Consider the following 20,408-nt stretch of genomic DNA (forward strand, 5'->3'; position numbering starts at 1 on the left):
TGGTCATCTCCCTAGAGTGATGTCATCAGGACTATGCACCCGCCCTCCATCCTTGAAACCAAATAACTGTAAACGGTCATTATTCCTCATCAGGTGAACATATTGTCAAGCCAGGGGCATGATGGAGTTCACAGTGAGGTCCCCATCAGGTAGACACCAAGGATGACACCCCAATCCCGTTTGGGTAATGAGTTCAGTTTCTGGACCCTCCGTTGGCCCCCAGGCATCCCGTTTTTTGGGCTTGAAACATGCACCGTTGCACAGCGCACCTGAGGAATTTATTGTGATAACTGTAACATTCCCCTGGGGCAATATCATCATAAAACCATAACTGTTTGAAGATGGCTGGTTCCGCATACTCTGATGAGGTTAGTTTCCAGCCCTTGTGCCACAGGAATGGCCCCTGCGGGGATAATGAGCTTGCATAGGTATTCTAATGGCGTTAGACTTGGAGGTAACAATAGGCTTTGATCAACGTCAATTCCAACGGTTAATTGGACTTGGACATTTGACACCATCCCTCAAAATACATAACTGCTGGGCCATTCAACACACTGATACAATACATAGATATTTAGACACATGGTTGAAAATTATAATTGAGGGTCAGTTCATCACACTGGGTAAGCATGGATCTTTTGGTTCCTCTGTTTGGAACCAGTCCTTTTGCAGTACTAGCAAACTACAACCTATCTTAGGAAGGGTGTGGCCTGTGAATCGGACTACTTCACATACAGACTAGCAGAGACTGGCCAGGGAAAATTAAATAATTGTATGCTGACCCTTTCATGTCCTTGGGCAAATGCGGTTTTATATACAAGAGAAAGCCAATAGTGCGCTGAATTCAACGCAGTATCAGCTTTCTCATTATGTGAGGAGCTATTGGTACCATTACTGATAGCTCTTCACTGTAAGAAGAGCATTTCTGACAGTGTATCTGGGAACGCCCTTCCTGACAATACTATTTTAGCACTATACTGTGAGGGGGCGGTTCCTTACCACCCAGTGATGACACTGAACAGTGAGGAATGCCCACACCCCGACAGTACTCTTCCATAGACTAGTACTGGGGGAGCATTCTGGTAGTATATAAAACCGCATGTGCCCGAGAACATGAAAGTTTTTCTTTAAAGGGATTATCCAGTTTCTAATATTGATGATCTATTTTCAGACGCAAAGAACCCCACAAATCAGCTTAACCAAGACAGAACAATCCCAGTATTGTTCATGTTATTTAAAAAAAAAACCTGCTCATTCTTCATACAAACTGCAGCATCAAGTGTAACTACTGCAGTCTACATCGGTGCAGTATCAATACTCACCACTACAGCTTGTATGGACCATCAAGACTAGAAACCAGATAACTTTGTTAAAGTAGCTGGAAGAAAGTATGTGTGCCCCTTATGCATAGGCCAAGCAGCATTAGAAGCATAAGGAATATGGTACTGCATAGAAGCAGGGAATGCACAGCGTGGACAGTCTCCTGGGAGATGTAGTTTGCCAGCGGGTGAAGACCACTGGATTACATTACGAAGCCAATCTGCTTTAGCCTATGAGAGAATTGATAGAAAGAGTTTATTTACCTTGTATTCCCAAGCAGTACCACCAAAAGGGAAATAAATTATTCCGCAAAGTCCATTGAAAGCAATAGGTTGTTTGTGTCATAATTCCTTCAAAAAAAGAGATGCTCTTTGTAGTCTTTTACATCAGCTAATACCCGAGGCGATTGAATGTGGAATTCCAACAGTTAAATCCAAATTACCACTTTGGTTGCAAGCTGGTAAAATGTCCTCATTTCTTTGTGAATAGTGTCTTTTGCTTTCCTTTGTTTTAGTATATTCACCTTAGGCGTCCACCGTTTAGGGCACTAGGTTATTGCTAGTATCTTAGTTAATAGTGTTTGAAGTTTAGCATCTTGACTATATTTGTTATCCAACAATTGTGTGTGTTACCCATATGTGTTTATTACTTTTATATATGTCCCATTCCATTTATTGATTCTATCTGGTCCATAGATTTCTGTATGAACTCCCTAGACACCTGATTTCTCTGATTTTAATTTTCTGGCTGACTTGTATTTTACAGTAGTTACTACTCTATCATCATTAACCCAAATGTAGTTTTTGCCATTTAGTCATTTCAACCTGAAATTTAATAGAGAAATCTGAGCTGTAAAAAGACCATATGAAAAAAAGCAAGTATATTGGTGTTTCAGATGAAACAATTTGCTTTTTACCTGTATGATGGACTGGCAAAATACTTTACTGGGAAAATTGCTAGTGGGCTTCTCCTGTAGATCACACATTGGGTCTTCTGGTCTGCCTTCTAACCCCATGTATACATCATGCTTATGTTTTATACGTTTTCCAAAGCATTTTCTGTGAAGAGCTGGGATTTCAGTCTCTAGAGTCAGAGACAATCAGGCGTCAGTTCACGGATGTCATGTACTTCTAATCCCTCTCCATATAGAAGATTTGTGCATCAACAATAAATCATAAGCTTTTTACTCTCTATACTGGTGACTCCCACTGACATACTATAGAGACTGAATTTGTGAATGTGATGCAGTTGCTTCATCCTTCATGCTGCCGCTTTCAAACACTTCCACCTGAAGATGTGGTCTCCGATGAGTTTTGTTAAGGTGGAGGGGTTTGGGTTTAAAGGTGTGAAACAAGTAGTAATATGTTACATAGTCACATAGTTGGTACTGTTGAAAAAAGACATATGTCCATCACATTTCAACAGAGGATAGGACAGGGCATGACATTCAATACATTTCCATAAGCATCAATTCTATTTTTCTTTAAAAAGGATTTAAACCTTTTTTGAAGCTATTGACTGTGATTGCTATGACCAGTTACTGGGGTTGGCTATTCCACAGATTCACAGTGCTTACAGTGAAGAAGTCTTATTGGGTCTTGACATTTATTTTTTTCTCCAGATGGAGGGGAGTGCCCCCTTGTCTTTTGAGGGCATTTTTCATAGAACAGCTTTTCTCCATATTTCTAGTATAGGGCATTTATATATGTATACAGGTTTATCATATCACCCCAGACTAAACAGATTTAACTCCTTCTAATCTCACCTCATAAAGGAGCTCCTCCATGTACCTCATCTGTTTTGTGGCCCTCTGATGAACTTTTTCCAAATCTAGAACATCCTTTCTATGGACTGGTGCCCAGAATTGATTTGCATATTACAGATATGTATACTCTTGGACCTCTTATTCTAAAATGTTTTTCAGTGTTCCATAAAATTTGTAAAATAATTTTCTCTATGGTGCCAACTGAACTGGGCACCCCTACATTACAGAATGCCGATCTTTTCCACAATCTGATTATTTTATATTATATATTATGGAAAATATTCTTAATTGTTTTGTGATGGATTTTTCATCAATAGACACTATTTTCTAAATGAAAAAACAAAACACACACATACACATGCGCGCGCACATACACATACACACACACACACACACACACACACACACATATATATATATATATATATATATATTAATACACTGCTCAAAAAAATAAAGGGCAGAGTCTGTAGACACCGTGGAGGGAGATCTGCTGCCTGCAACATCCTTCAGCATGACCATTTTGGTAGGGGATCAGTAATGGTGTGGGGTGGCATTTCTTTGGAGGGCCGCACAACCCTCCATGTGCTCGCCAGAGGTAGCCTGACTGCTAATAGGTACCGAGATGAGATCCACAGATCCCATGTGAGACCATATGCTGGTGCGGTTGGTCCTGGGTCCCTCCTAATGCAGGACAATGCCAGACCTCATGTGGCTGGAGTGTGTCAGCAGTGAATGCAAGATGAAGGCATTGAAGCTATGGTCTGGACCGCCCGTTCCCCAGACCTGAATACGATTGAGCACATCTGGTATATCATGTCTCACTCCATCCACCAACATCATGTTGCACCACAGACTGTCCAGGAGTTGGCAGATGCTTTAATCCAGGTCTGGGAGGAGATCCCTCAGAAGACCATCCACAACCTCATCAGGAGCATGCCCAGGCGTTGTTGGGAGGTCATACAGGCACATGGAGGCCACACACACTACTAAGCCTCATTTTGACATGTTTTAAGGACATTACATCAAAGTTGGATCAGCCTGTAGTGTGTTTTACCATTTTAATTTTGGGGGTTACTCCAAATCCAGGCCTCCACTGGTTAATAAATTTGATTTCCATTGATGATTTTTGCGTGATTTTGTTGTCATCACATTCAACTTTGTACACAACAAAGTATTCAATGAGAAGATTTAATTAATTCAGATCTACGACGTGTTATTTGAGTGTTCCCTTTATTTTTTTGAGCAGTGTATATATATTTGTGCTAAAAAGTTTACATACTTTGGCAGATTTTTTGGTTAATTTTAAGTTTAGGTTAGAGAGATAGAACATCTAAAAAAAAAATACAGAAAATCACATTGTATAAATTTTATAAATTTATTTGTATTTTGCATAAAGAAATAAGTATTTGATACCTCTGGCAAACAAGACAATACTTGGTGGCAAAATCCTTGTTGGTGCGCACAGCAGTCAGACGGTTTTTGTAATTGATGAGGTTTGCACACGTCAGGAAGAATTTTGGTCCACTCCTCTTTGCAGATCATCTCTAAATCATTGAGATTTTGAGGTTGGCACTTGGCAACTCAGAGCTTCAGCTCCATCCAGAAGTTTTCTATGGGATTAAGGTCTGGAGACTGGCTAGGCCACTCCATGACCTTAATGTGCTTCTTTTTGAGCCACTCCTTTGTTGCCTTTGTTGTTTGTTTTGGGTCATTGTCCTGCTGGAAGACCCAGCCAAGACCCATTTTTAATGTCCTGGCAGAGGGAAGGAGGTTGTCACTCAGGATTTTATGGTACATCGCTCCATCCATTCTCCCATTGATGTGGTGAAGTAATTATGTGCCTTTAGCAGAGAAACACCCCCAAAACATAATGTTTCCACCTCCATAGAGGTGGGCTCTATGCTGCCAGAGGCAATGTCCTAATGAAGCTAAAGGGGCGAAAAACTCATGGTGGAGGTCCTGCTCTGTTCCTGACATAGACTGTTTATATTATGTATTTGTTTATATTGTTTGCCATTTGCCTATGCTGCAACAACTCCTGGGTATGTGTTTTCCATATATATTAACCTCTTAAAATCATGTGGGGGAGCTTACTGGTTTGATTTTTCAGTTTGGGAGTCCTAACTTAGTGACCCCACATACTCTGAAATGTTATATTTCTATTATGTCCTTATATGTCTTTTTGTATCGGGGTATTTATATAGCATACTGATTTTTATATATATTTTTGATATGTATAAGAAATATGTATTCTTGAGATTACTGCAATTGTTAGGGCTTACATCTGTATTGTTTGAACCAAAATTATATACTACTAAATTGGGACATTTACTTCTTATTGGCACTTGCCTCTTTATTGTTTGTATTTGGTCATTTAGAGACCTACATCTCAAAATTTGTATTTAATTGTTTTTATCTTTTAGTGTTGTTACTTTTGGAATAAAATGAATTTAATATTTATGTCATGAGTTTAATACTTTGGGCTATATCCATATAGTAAATGGAATGATACTATGCAGATTATCGCGGTTAAGTATAATTGCTTGGTATTTTTTGCTGACTTTTAGGTTAATTATAAAGAACATAATTAACGATCTGAATGTCAAAAACAACAAGCAGCATGCAGATTTAACATACAGCGATCTGTTGGATCTTCCCTGTGCAATACAAGAGTGCCACACGTAAACTAACTCTTATTATCCTTTTAGCTTTCTTCATATTAATTGCAAATAAAGGGTCAGACTACTAAATATAAGCATTACTATTGTTATTATCAGACTAGAGTTTGAATCTGTACCAAGGTAAAATGTCAACCTGTCATACAGCATTTATTTTCCCATATACAATAAAATCTCCTCTCAACCACAAACTATATTGCTTAAAGGGGTTGTCTAGGAACTTTAATTCATCTTGCAGATTCTTAATGATCGACTCAGGATTGAGCCAGCCCCCACAGTGTGAGTTATTACCTATTAGATTAGGAGAAGCAGAAGGGGGAAGAGTGATCCAGAAATTGAGGGTTGATTCTGATCCTGTGAGCTGGGGGTCGGAACCAGGCTGGAACCCCTTGGTTAATCCTCAAGAATCAGCCAGATGAATTAAGGTAATTTTAAGTCTCTGGACAACCCCTTTAAATTTCAGAGATTTGTGTTTTTCAGCGTTTATGTTCTTAATAGTTCTATTATGTGAAGAATACCTAAAATAAGAAGACTGTTTGGTATTGATGATCCTTTCTTTATCTTTAAGGTTTACAATGAACGAAAAGATGGATATGAATGTATCTTTGATATGGACTCCTATGAAAACCATCAACAGGACCCAGAACATTACAGAAGGAAACATAACTTATGTAGACTTCTATCTACATGGACCCTCTGTTGCAGCAGTGTTCATTATTTCATATTTGCTCATTTTTATCTTGTGCATGCTCGGCAATGGAGTGGTGTGCTTCATTGTTCTCAGTAACAAGCATATGAGAACAGTGACTAATCTCTTCATCTTGAACCTTGCGGTCAGTGATTTACTAGTTGGGATCTTCTGCATGCCCACCACCTTGTTAGATAACATCATTGCAGGTACCCAATTTACTGTATTTACTGGAAATTTAAAAAAAATTGTTGTTATGAACACCTCACAAATTTATGATAAAAAATGACATACAACCAGATCAAAATTATATACAAGATGCTTTTAAAAATATTAGATAGATAGATAGATATATTTCTACGCAAGCAATTCTGAAATATTGAATTTTTTCTACACTTAATAATGAGTGAAAACAATAGATTGGTCAGGTCACTTGTCAGGGTCAAGAGATTGGGTAATTTAATGACAGATGGCAGCTGTATTACCGGAATAGCGGTGGAAAACTAGCAAAGCAGGAAAGTAGAATATGAAATTATCTTCACCATTACCATGCAGAATGTATGGAGCACAGGGTATACGACTGGCTTGTCGCTCTCAGGTCTAGAAAATGGGATCATGAAGTTATCCTCAATGCTCTGTATGCTTCCTTGTCTTTGGGGAGGAGACTGTGGTCATCTCTTTTTGGAGACTGTTATGGTGGATTATAATTCTCTGACAGTTTACGCTTATTCATTACAGCTGTCATAAAGCATACATGCCCTACTGCTCTGGCTATACATACAATACAGGAATGAATTGTGTGGTTCCAATGTCCCCCTATGTGTTTAAAAAAAATAATAATAATTGCTAAAAATTTACATAGTTTATTGTTATATTTTCTATAACATAAGATATTATTTACACAAACATTCCCAATGAATTTTTAAAAATCAAAGTTTTTAGATATACTTTCTTGCTATGATAACAGAGTAAAGATGGAGTACAATTGGTAGTCCTCTTTAAGGGTCATAGCAGGCAGATGTATTTTGAATGCCACATTTATCAATAGCTGAAAAGTTCATCTGATTTTTGGCTCACTTACAGTGTAGCTATCAGTAAAACATTCTTATTTGCAATGACAATTACACCTTTAGACCCTCGTGAGTTAATCATGACAGTGAGAAAGTGGCAGCTGGATATAGCTAAAGTTGTTAGTCAAGGAGAGAGGGTGAGAAATTGGGTGTCATTGGCATAAAGATGGTAATTAAATCTGAACCTGCTGATTGAAACGTAGAAGTGCCAACTCAGAATAGAAAGTGACGAGGCAGGAAATAAACAGATCCGTTTGTTGCTTGAAAATCACGATCGTTCTGAAAATCCACCATAATCCACATAATCTATCTTTAAGAACTGAATTTTTCAAAACTGGTAATAACGGTTTAGAGTCATCTGGTCAACGGATGTTGATAGTGCTTGAGCACAATAGGAATCAAGGCATTTGTGCTAGGCTATAATTTTGTGTAAAATATTCAGGCTAATTGCCTTAAAAAGAGCATCTTCTTCTCAACATATCAGCCTGCTTGGGAATTTACACTGCATAGTTAGAGGAGGCTGAAGAAGGGCCATGTGCTGAATTTAGCTGCAAGTAACTCTTCTTTTGCTAAGATGTTCAAGATAAGATAAGATAATCCTTTGCATGATAATATGGATACAGGATAATAACAAATATATTACAGAAGGAGACACACATAAGCTCAGAATCGCAGAGAGGAGAAAAATACTAGGAGTCATAGCAGCTAAAGAAAAAGAAATGGAAGACTTCAGGATCATTTAGCTCTTGTCTGATGTAGATTATGTAGCGTGACCGTGGTTGGGAGGAAGGACCTCCGATAGCGCTCCTTCTCACACTTGGGGTGAAACAGTCGGTTTAGATAACAGATTGAAGATGAAAATAAAATCGTTTCTTTTTACAGATAGACCTATTTATTTTTTCTATGTGCTCCTTGTTTCCTTCTTTAAAAGGGTCGTCCAGTTCTAGGAAATATTATTGTTTGCATAATGAAAAGTTCTACAATTTTCCAATATAATTTCTGTATCAATTCCTCGTGGTTTTCCAGATATCTGCTTGATCTCAGAATGTATATTAATTGTAGAACTTTTCATTATATAAACAATAACTTTTATTTTTGGAATCTCTTCAGGTATGTTCACATGGTGGAAACCTTTTCCGCCATGTGAACTCACTGCGCGGCTAGCCACGACGGAATGCCAGTGCATGGGCCTATTCAGGAGTGAGTCTCACACCTCTATCTCAGCCATGGAATCTGTGGGAAGAAGGGGAATGTCACTTCTTTTTCCCACTAGCGGAAAAAAATGGCTGGCGGGAAAAAAAAGCAAGCATCTCCCATTCAAATGAATGGGAGCCTTTTTTGCAGGCGGATTCCACCACAAAATCTGCCTGCAAAAAACTCTGTGTAAACATACCCTTATGGTAATACTTCACAATCGGAAAGACAGACATTTTACAAATAACATTAAACAAATAGGTGAAAAGTTGTTCTAAATGAGGCATAAATGAGTTTTTCCATCAGAAATAGCAGGGTCATTTTTTTGATAGGGTTCAAGTCTGGGCTCTGTGCAGGCCAGCCAAGTCGGTTACCCTGATTGTAACTGTACCAAGCCATGATAGACCTTGCTACATGACAGCTGGCATTGTCATCCTTGAAGTAACATTAGTCCGACCCAAAGATCCCCCATAATGTAGGAAGCCCACGGTTATCTAAAATACTGAAATAGGCATCAGCATTGAGTTTACCATGCACTGAGACCAACGTGTGACGTACATCATGACCGCAGATATCTTAATTTGCATGGGTGTCCAAATACTTATTGGTAGACAGACAGTGTAGTAGGCTAATCCCTCCAAATTCAGCAAACTTCTGATATTAATGTGTGAGTCCAGCTTAAGACTTCTCATTACAAAAAGAATATAGAAGAGTTTTGTGTAGGAGGCTGAACATAAAGTCTTGTAGAAAATGCCATTATTTTGTTCATATTTATATGGAATTCAAGGCATTTGAAGGTAAAATAAGAGACAAAACATAATTATGGGTAACCTATTACGACTCCATGTAAAAAACATGACCTTATTTTGCTTATAAATTGAAGATACATACTTTTACCGCTAGAAGTTCACTTTTCTATCCTTGTCTGCCAGATTTGTTAATTGATAACATTAACCTATAATAGAAAGCTAAATCAAGAAAATTTGTGGAGATGAAATTGGCAAAGCAGAGCACAACAATGTTAATGTTTCTAAATGAGAAAAAAACATATATATATATATATATATATATATATATATATATATATATATATAATATCTTTTGTAAAACAATGCTAGAATGGTTTATATTTATGGTACTCTATGCTGATATTTAATATGGGTATATAGCTTCACATTTTCTGTATTTAATTCAAATGGAATCCAATATTAATATTATTTTTTTAAAGTCTTGTTTAATTAAAATGGAATTTAAAAGCTTTGCTGTAATGGACTTCAAGGTTGTGTTCAAAATGTTTATCATGAAAGAATCCTTAATCCTGTAATGCATTCTGACTGTCACTTTGCACATGCTGCTGGTTTTAATGGATAATTTAATCTGTATTCATAGCACAGTCATTTTGTCATTTCTTTTTTTTCATAGGTTGGCCTTTTGGAAATACAATATGTAAAATGAGTGGAATGATACAAGGCATTTCTGTTTCTGCCTCTGTCTTCACTTTGGTTGCAATAGCTGTGGACAGGTGAGTGATATATTAAATACAAGATTTTTTGACTCTCTAAGTCGGGGCCACATGTGGCATAAAGAACGCAGTATGATCATGTTGGAAATGCCACAGAAAACACCCTAGAGTTTAACAGTTCCTACAAAATGGATTCTAGTAAATCCCATCCAAATAATGCAAAAAAATTGTGGTTTTGGAAATCACAGCATGTCAATTATATCTATGGAAACGATGTAAATAAGACTTAAAGCGTAACTTTCTCTTTATTTTTTATTTTTATTTTTTTTTGCTAGTATATCAAAGAGGTGTTTGGTGAATATTTTTTATAACATATTTAATTAGTGTACTTAACTTCCTATTAATAGAAAAGACTATAAATTTCTCCCTAGCAACATTCTAAATTAGCAGTTACCAAGAAAATCCTTACACATTTGTATTGCCAGTGTGTAGATCGATGTTGTGCTTGTCAGAGGGGGATGATCACTTCAAATGCCTACACTGATGAGCAAAAAGGTAACAATGTTGTCAACTATTGACTTTAAGGCTCCATATTTCACCATCCATTACAGATTTGGACGTGAGACTATCATCATTTTATAGACAATCATCTTGGCTATCTTATAAGGAAAATGTTTGTTCTCGTACCGTGTTAGCCAGTGGGTTGGAAATATAAAGAAAACAAAAAAACTTGATAGTCTTCAGTAGTTGATAACTTTTTAATGGCTAACTCATAATGATGACAGATTACAACATTTCGGAACGTCTAGGCTCCTTTCTCAAGTAAATTTAAAACCATTTCTGAAGGATGCATATTTATATACAGTACACAAAGGGCGCATAGGGATAGAATTCCAGGAGGAAGGGGGGGGGGGTAGGGGGTTGTTAGTATTTGGTAGAGACAATGTAAACACTTACAGGTCCTATCAGTTCACAGGTTTCTGTAAAGTGACATAAAACCATGTGACAAATTTAACCCCCTCTCCAGTGTTTGAAGCAGAGTCATAAATTTGCACTCATGAATGCGTCGTTCTCTCTTTGATTTGAAATTCCCTCCCAAAACCAAAACTTTCATGTGATCGGTCAAATTATGATCCTCATTGCAGAAATGTTTTGATACAGGAAGGTCCATTCTTCGTTCTTTAATTGTATGGCGATGTGAGTTCATCCGCATTCTAAGCTGCTGTCCGGTCTCTCCAACATACAAATTATCAGTGGAACATTTGATGCATATTATTAAATACACTACATTGGGTGGGCTGCAGGTGAACATACCTGGGACTTTATATGCTCTGTTAGAGTTTGGTATCTCTATCCTGTCCGTCGTCAGTATGTGGGGACAGGTTTTGCAATGTTTCTGTCTGCATGGAAATGTTCCTGTGTTAGTTGGAGGTGACACACCCAGCACACCCAATGTAGTGTATTTAATAATGTGCACCAAATGTTCCACTGATAATCTGTATGTTGGAGAGACCGGACAGCAGTTTAGAATGCGGATGGACTCACATCGCCATACAATTAAAGAACGAAGAATGGACCTTCCTGTATCAAAACATTTCTGCAATGAGGATCATAATATGACCGATCACATGAAAGTTTTGGTTTTGGGAGGGAATTTCAAATCAAAGAGAGAACGACGCATTCATGAGTTAAAATTTATGACCCTGCTTCAAACACTGGAGAGGGGGTTAAATTTGTCACATGGTTTTATGTCACTTTACAGAAATCTGTGAACTGATAAGGACCTGTAAGTGTTTACATTGTCTCTACCAATTACTAACAACCCCCTACCCCCCCTTCCTTCTTGAATTCTATTCCTATGTGTCCTTTGTGTACTGTTATCACAAAGGGTACCCCTTACTTGATGGCTAAAACCTAACTTTTATTAAATAATTTGCTAAAATTCACTCTAAATATTCCCACTACACAAACACATACACACCCAGGACCCTATATTCCACCTGGTCCCTATAAGTGAAAATAACTTAGGAGGGGGTTGGTTCCTGTCAGTTCAAGGGTTTAGAATCCAGTTGGTGGTTTCACTGGATTATTTTAACTGTCAAGAAACCCCTTTCAATGTGACCCCTTCCTAATACCACACCATGTAAAACCAGACAAATAGCACTGTATGGCCAACAAAGGGTTAGTTGCTAAGGGTTAACTGCAATGGGGGCAACACCCATAGTGTCTCTTGTGGGTCAGTAACACAAGTGGCCTGTTTATATGCAGGACTAGACAAAAAACCCAATATTCATGCAGCCCAGCTAGTTCCTGGCCAGTCTAACAGTGCTACAGTTGTCTATCAATACATCATATTTCTCATTTATCTCTCTATCTCTCGACGCGTTTCGCCTCAAAAAGGTTCATCAGGAGAGCGATACTTAATAGCAGAGTGGAGTAGTACATAAAATAATAAACAGCTGCGGTGAAAACCACAATTCCTGCAGCCCTGGTGGTGGGCTGCAGTGCTGGTAGTGAGTCTGACGCCATGTGCTGTTTCAGCCGTCTTTATATAGATCCTATTCTGGTCCTAGTCCCCGCCCTCTCACTGCCCAACCCACGGCTCCGGCCCGTCAGATAATCCTGGTCGGTTACGTCATAGTGGGAGTAGCTCATGGGGCGTGACCGTAAAGAACACAATCGTCACATGACTCAAGGAGGACAACAAAGCCCATATGGCAGGTAAATAGATTGTAAAGAGGCAATCCTCACTGCAATCACAGTATGCAGCGATCATGACACGGCAAGTTCTGCCATAGAATCCTGATCTTGCTATCACACTTGAGATAGTTAATCTCATATTATAACCTGTGAGTCCGATCTCTTCCTATGGTGTATATATTATACTCAGATCGATTACAATGTACCTCATGACAAATCCACTGAGTGCCAGTTGTAGTGAGCTGTACCTTATTGTACATCTTTGCCTAACACATCCAATCGCCAAGAAATATGCTCACATTAATAAACTGTTAGGAGCCAAAATGGCCCACAGTCTGCATGTATCCCTCATAGTTGCTACAAAAATTATGTTGTTAGGCTTCATCATTATTATATACGTTTTTATGTGTACTCTGTTGATTGTCATGCCCAGTATACACCATTGATAGTACCATATGTAATGAATTGGACTGACCCTACAGCACCTGGTATTCCCAGGCGGTCTCTCATCCAAGTACTAACCAGGCCCGACCCTGCTTAGCTTCCGAGATCGGGCATGTTCAGGGTGGTGTGGCCGTAGGCAGATATGACCAGCTTCATCTCTTGTATACACCATAGACTCCTATGTGGTAATTGTTGCTATATGGCAGGACTGCCGTTTCTTAATCCGGATAGCTAAGTGTCTTTAAATATTTCAGAGGAAGGGAAGGAAGGATATGGAATCATTCATACCCATTGGTTTAATGCAATTGAACCTAAAGATCCATTGGGTTTCTTTTTGCAATAACACATTCTCCCAATCACCCCTCCTCGCTGTTTTTTTTAACACACTCCATCCCTTGGAATTTTAGGCTGAAAACATCACCCCCATGTTTTTCACGTATGTGGTTCGCTACTGGCGTATCCGTACCTCTCAAAACATCGCCCACATGTTCTAAAATCCGTCGGCAAAATTGCCTTTTTGTCTTGCCGACATAATTCATTTTACATGGGCATGATATTACGTACACTACACCTTCTGTCCGACATGTGATAAATTCATTGGTCATATATTTTTTACCCGTGGAATGAGCCAGCACCTCACGGCCCTTTTGTATGTAGCCACAGGCTCTGCACGAGCCACACTTATGAGTGCCCACGGGTGGAACAGAATTTAACCAGGTAGTTCTCATTTCTGGTTCTAAATGGCTCTGCATGAGTCTATCGCCTATGTTGCGTCCCCGTCTATAGGTCACAGATGGTGTCGGGGAGATGACCCTTTTGATATCTGGGTCTTGCTGTAATATTCCCCAGTAAGTATCCAATATGCGGCGGACCTCGGGTGCATGCTGATCAAATGTACTGATGAGTCTTATCATTCCATAATTTTGTTTTTTTGGCTTAGGTGTCAGTAATACCTCTCTCGGGGTGTCTCTAGCCTGTTTTCTAGCCTGTTCTAAAAGAGATTTTGGATATCCCCTGCTGACAAATCGTGACGTTAACGACTCACATTGTCTGTCATATTCAGCCAATGAGGAACAGTTTCTCCGAATTCTGAGATACTGTCCCTTTGGGATACCTCTCTTTAGAGGTTGTGGATGGTTGCTGTCATACCGTAATAATGCATTGGTCGCTGTCTCTTTCCGATACAGCGTAGTTGTTAAATTCCCTGTATCCGAAATTGTGATTTCAATGTCCAGGAAGGCAATTGTTTTGGGATGGATTACTGAGGTAAATCTCAGATTCAGTTCATTTATGTTCAAAAAACTGACAAATTCCTCAAAAAGTTGAGTGGGTCCGGACCATATCAACATGACATCGTCTATGTAGCGTAACCACAAAACGATGTGTTGAGTCCATTTTTCACTATCTTCCCCAAACACCACCTCCTCCTCCCACGCCCCCAAATACAGATTCTCGAAAGTTGGTGCAGCGGGGCACCCCATCGCGGTGCCCCGCTTTTGATGGAACACACGACCATTAAATAGAAAAGCGTTATGGGTGAGGATGAAATGCAGGAGTTGGAGAATGAATGTGCTGTGTCGATCATACTGAGTCCCCCGGGTCCTAAGGAAGCGCCCCACAGCCTCACATCCCTTATCATGGGGGATGGAGCTGTAGAGCGCCTCCACATCCAAAGATGCCAGGGCCGCCCCAGATGGTAGTTGGATGCCCTCAAGATGTCGGAGGACATCCATGGTGTCCCGGGCATACGACGGGAGCGCCAAAACAAAAGGGCGTAGGATGGTGTCTAGATAATTACTAGCGCCCTGCGTCAACCCGTCGATGCCCGAGACTATGGGGCGGCCCTTAAGGGGATTACACCCCTTATGCACCTTCGGTAAGCAATAGAATGTAGGGACCCGGGGGTTACTCGGACACATAAACTGGTATTCTTTTTGTGAGATGAGGCCATCGCTTCTAGCTTGGTCCAATATGTTGATTAATTGTGCTGTGTATTGGGGGGTGGGATCTGTGGGTAATATCTCATAGCTTGTAGGATCCAACAGAATCTGTTCACACATGGATACATAGCGGTCACGATTCATGACCACTATGTTGCCCCCTTTATCCGATGCTTTTATGATAATAGTTGGATCAGATTCTAATGACCTTAGAGCCCTCATTTGGCTCTGGTTCAAATTAGGTCTCTTAAAGCTAAGATTGGAGGCCAATTTCCCCAGTTGTCCAACCACCATTTTCTCAAAAATGTCGATATATTTCGACTCGCAGGGTGGGAGGTTATTACGATTCCGTGGTCTTAGTTGTGTTAGGGGTTGGGGTTCCCCTTGGGCCTGTCCTTCGTTTTCAGCTAGTAGGCTCTCCAAGATGCGGATCCCCTCCATATCCCCCACTTCTACCCCCAAATCTCTTGCCCTCCTGTTTTCTACAGTACACATATACTTGGACCAACGTAACTTTCTAGAAAACAAGGCCACATCTTTGACCCAGTCAAAATGATGGAATCTGGTCGATGGCACAAATGATAAACCTCTGGACATGACTTGTATTTCTGTTTCGGTGAGTATTCTATCAGACAGATTAATAATTTGGAGAGAGTCATTCACCCCATTACTCCCTATCTTGGTGTTTGTGTTTGGGTGATCTGAGGACCCTGGGCTAAAAAAACAGATGTTGTTGGATTAGATGTGTTTTCCCTGGTCACATTGGTATTTCTACCTCTACCCCTACTTCTCATACTGGATCCACCACCCCTTCGAGATCTCTCTCTGGACTTAGTTCGACTATCATTATCTGATGTCTCATAATCAGATGAGGAGATGTCACTTGGTTGTGCCGTTTTACTCAGGTCAGTGTATGCTCTATTCTCCTTGAATTCTAATAAATCTCTTTGAAATTGCTGGTGTTTACGATTTTTTATTTGATTAATCAGTTTCTCAATGTTACTTTGTAGTTCACGTTCTTTTTTGGGGTAGTCAGGGTCAGAGGAGAAAGTTTGTGCTTTGGTAATGCACTCTTTCAATTTCACCTCCAATTTAGAGATTACTTTTTTCCTCATCCAAGATGATGGTAATAAAGCGTAAGGAAGATTCTGTTATCTCCTTGGTCCACAAACTCATCACCTGGGATGACCTCACTCTCAAAGAGGGTTGTATTGGATTCCGTAACCCTCTGGGAACGATTTTAAATTCCAGATATTTAGACAGCCCCTGTACCTCCCACCAGCATTTTGTGTACTCCCGATATACTTTGGTCAGTCCTTTAAAGGTATCCCTTAAATTATTGAATTGCTCATTCCTAGTTAATTCCTGCTCAGAAAAGACTACATTGGCCTCCTCAAGCCATAGTGTAGCTTTAATGCCGTCGGTAAGAAATCCCGACATATTGGATTGATATATAACAAATTCAAAAACCTGTATTGGTTCCACCCAAATTATTATTGGAACATGCACTGGGTTGGTGGTACCAAAATACAACTGTTATCACAAAGGGTACCCCTTACTTGATGGCTAAAACCTAACTTTTATTAAATAATTTGCTAAAATTCACTCTAAATATTCCCACTACACAAACACATACACACCCAGGACCCTATATTCCACCTGGTCCCTATAAGTGAAAATAACTTAGGAGGGGGTTGGTTCCTGTCAGTTCAAGGGTTTAGAATCCAGTTGGTGGTTTCACTGGATTATTTTAACTGTCAAGAAACCCCTTTCAATGTGACCCCTTCCTAATACCACACCATGTAAAACCAGACAAACAGCACTGTATGGCCAACAAAGGGTTAGTTGCTAAGGGTTAACTGCAATGGGGGCAACACCCATAGTGTCTCTTGTGGGTCAGTAACACAAGTGGCCTGTTTATATGCAGGACTAGACAAAAAACCCAATATTCATGCAGCCCAGCTAGTTCCTGGCCAGTCTAACAGTGCTACAGTTGTCTATCAATACATTGTCTCTACCAATTACTAACAACCCCCTACCCCCCTTCCTTCTTGAATTCTATTCCTATGTGTCCTTTGTGTACTGTATATAAATATGAATCCTTCAGAAATGGTTTAAATTTACTTGAGAAAGGAGCCTAGACGTTCCGAAACATTGTAATCTGTCATCATTATGAGTTAGCCATTAAAAAGGTATCAACTACTGAAGACTATCAAGCTTTTTTGTTTTTTTGGCTTATACATATATCTGACTTGCAACTATTTAGCATGTGATTAGTTATACAGATTCTTGTCATGTAACTGCATTGTTACTGTTAATCTCAACATATGCTACAAGTCGTTCTCCTGCTGGAAGACTGTCGTCCTTTTCATATTCATAGCCCTCAGGCTTAAAAGGTAACTTATTTCGTAGAATACTCACATATAGCTTAGCATTGAGATCACCATTGATCCCGGTCAAGTATCCAATACCTTTGGCTGTGAAACAACCCCATACCATCAAGTTTTCTACACCAAACTTGACAGTTCCTTCAATTTCTCAAACCGTCAACCCCTTTTTCCTTGTTTCTTCCAAACCCATTTGCACCCATCAGAACACAGCCTATTGACTTTTGTCTCTTTACTGCAATGCCATTGCTTCTTATGATGATATTGAAACTTTTTTCGGGCCACCATTCCAGATTTGTGAAAGGCGCATTGCATGGTGCTTGCAAGGACATCTGTGATCTCACTATTACGGAACATACTAGCCACCTCCACTGCCATGTTTGTCGACCTTGTTATGAGCCGACTTTTTGGCTCCAATATTTTGTCTTGACATTCACCTTTTGGATTTTGAATGGATGGACAGACGTCTTTTTGTATTCTTCCAATTGTCATGGCTTTTGCAATATGCAGTTTTCTTTTGCCGAGAGAGCACTGGGTAATGAACTGGGTAATGCTGTTACACTTTTTTTTTTTTTTTTTTTTTGGGGGGGGGGGAAATATTCATGGCTGATTATTAAAGGGGTTGTCTCATCACAAGGATCCTATCTATATTGCTTGATAATGTGAATGTAAGACTTTTCCTAAATACATTGCTTCAGCAAAACTGCTTTGTTTGGCCACTATCTTACTTTATTCATTTTTTTGGGACACATCCCTTGACTTATCTGGTGATAAGTCAAGTGATGTATCTGCTGCTCTCAGGGGGGAGGGAGGAGGGACTATGTGCACGGGAGAGAGCCTGGAGGGGGGGGGGGGTAGTTAACCCTTTGGGGGGAAGGGCCGCCAATACAAACCCGGCATCCGCTGTAACAGAGAGGCGGATGCCAGGGACGGTTAGACGCCAGCACAGATGCCTGCAACATCGCTATGCTTCTGCCCTGCATGAAGCCAGCAGCGGCAGAAGCGATGCTGCTATTCCGGGGATGAGAGGGGCAGAGGAGCGGAATAACAGCATCATTTCTGCCGCTGCTGGCTTCATGCAGGGCAGGCACATAGCAATGTTGCTGGCATCTGTGCCGGCGTCTGTGCATCTGTGCCAGCGTCTACACTCCCCGGCATCCACCTCTCTATTACAGCGGATGCCGGGTTTGTATTCACATATGCATAGCCAAGCGGCGAGATGCCACTGGCCCTGCGTGCACACTCATAGACCAGTCTAGCCTTCACAATGCGAATACACACCCGACATCCGCTGTAATAGAGAGAGGCGGATGTCGGGTCTGTCCATTGTGAAGGCTAGACTGGTCTATGAGCGCGCACACAGGGCCAGCGGCATCTTGCCACTTGGCTTTGCATATGTGACCCTGCCCACCAATGACGCAACAAAGCCGGAAGACAGAAGATTTTAGAGCAACGAAGACTGGTGAGTATGCGACGTGGGACAACCCCTTTAATTTGAACCAGTGACCTTTCACTTGGGAATTATCCTAATAACACACTGAGCTATTAGGGAATGCGAGAACAGGTTGTATTTTGTAGTATACAACAAAAAGATTTTTCCACCGCCTGGAGCAAAACAGTAACAATGTTAAACAGTTAAATAGTTGCAAGTCAAATTTATGTATGGGACAGCCAAGATGATTGTCTATAAAATGATGGTAGTCTCAAGTTCAAAGCTATAGTGGATGTTGAGATATGGAGACTGAAAGTCAAAAGTTCAAAACATTGTTACCATTTTGCTTGTCAGTGTAAACATTCAGTCTTGTACAATCTAGAAAAATAGTTTTGGTATCATGTGAAAGCTAAGATTAAAGAGGACCTTTCATATACTAACATAATAACCTTAGTTATCACTAGTTAAAAACACAGCTGCATATAAAAATCACATTCCCAATTGTGTTTTTAACTAGCAAGATCTTTGTTTTGTTATAGCCAGTACTTAAATTCAGCGATTATCAGCTTTCGTGTTATACCAAAACCATATAGGTTGTATAAAACCAGAGATACAGCTATTTGAAATGGTCATCCCCCCCCCCCCCCCTTGGCAAATGCTACAGCTCTGCAAACTGCAGTGAATACATGTGTATCCTGCACACTGGATGCTGAAGCTGGCATTCCAGTAGGTCTCAAAAATGTTGCATAGATGATAAATTTGATGACTTGGCAGGCCAAGGAAGTGTCGCAATCTGGCGGGTATATTCCTAGGCATCTCTTGCTGTGTGTGTGTGGGTGACCATTATCCTGCTGAAAAATGTCAGTTGGACGTTATGCCAGAAGAGCCAACACGTATGGCCACAGGATGTCTTGCACATATTGCTGAGCTGTTAATATTATTCATATCACTGCTGAGTGTGTTTGGCTGACATGTGATGGATCCATAGATCATAACAACAGTAGATGGGTAAGCGACTTCTCATCAAAAGCAGGATTGAAGTGTACGCCCTGAGGCTTCTATACCTGAACTTAATCATTGTCGGATCCAAACATATTGCTAAAAACAATATGGTTCCATTTCATAGTAGTCCAGGTTTCTCATTCATGACACAGCTACAAATGAACACAAGCGCTTTTTAGGGTAGCATTTTTAGCATTTTTATGACATTTTGTGGCCAGTGTCTAGTCAGACCACACCTGTAATTACATACCTACCTGAGATATAGCAGCATGCTGAGTTTTGCAGATATCTGACATTTCTATCTGGGTGCATTCTTTTTTTCC

The 20,408-nt window shown here is 40.0% G+C and overlaps 1 protein-coding gene and 1 pseudogene across 1 annotated transcript in view; one reads left to right on the forward strand and one right to left on the reverse strand.

Moving 5' to 3' along the window:
- NPFFR2 (neuropeptide FF receptor 2) overlaps nucleotides 1-20,408 on the forward strand; it is a 141,446-nt gene that overhangs the window by 100,516 nt on the left and 20,522 nt on the right. The window contains exons 2-3 of the mRNA XM_075285273.1: nucleotides 6,335-6,663; nucleotides 10,141-10,240. Of these exons, the coding sequence (XP_075141374.1) occupies nucleotides 6,342-6,663; nucleotides 10,141-10,240 (422 nt within the window). The 5' untranslated portion in view covers nucleotides 6,335-6,341. The remainder of the gene's footprint in view (nucleotides 1-6,334; nucleotides 6,664-10,140; nucleotides 10,241-20,408) is intronic.
- LOC142190542 (5S ribosomal RNA) lies at nucleotides 13,354-13,462 on the reverse strand (annotated as a pseudogene).

Source organism: Leptodactylus fuscus, chromosome 1, assembly GCF_031893055.1.
Source record: "Leptodactylus fuscus isolate aLepFus1 chromosome 1, aLepFus1.hap2, whole genome shotgun sequence".
In the NCBI taxonomy this organism is placed as follows: Eukaryota; Metazoa; Chordata; class Amphibia; order Anura; family Leptodactylidae; genus Leptodactylus; species Leptodactylus fuscus.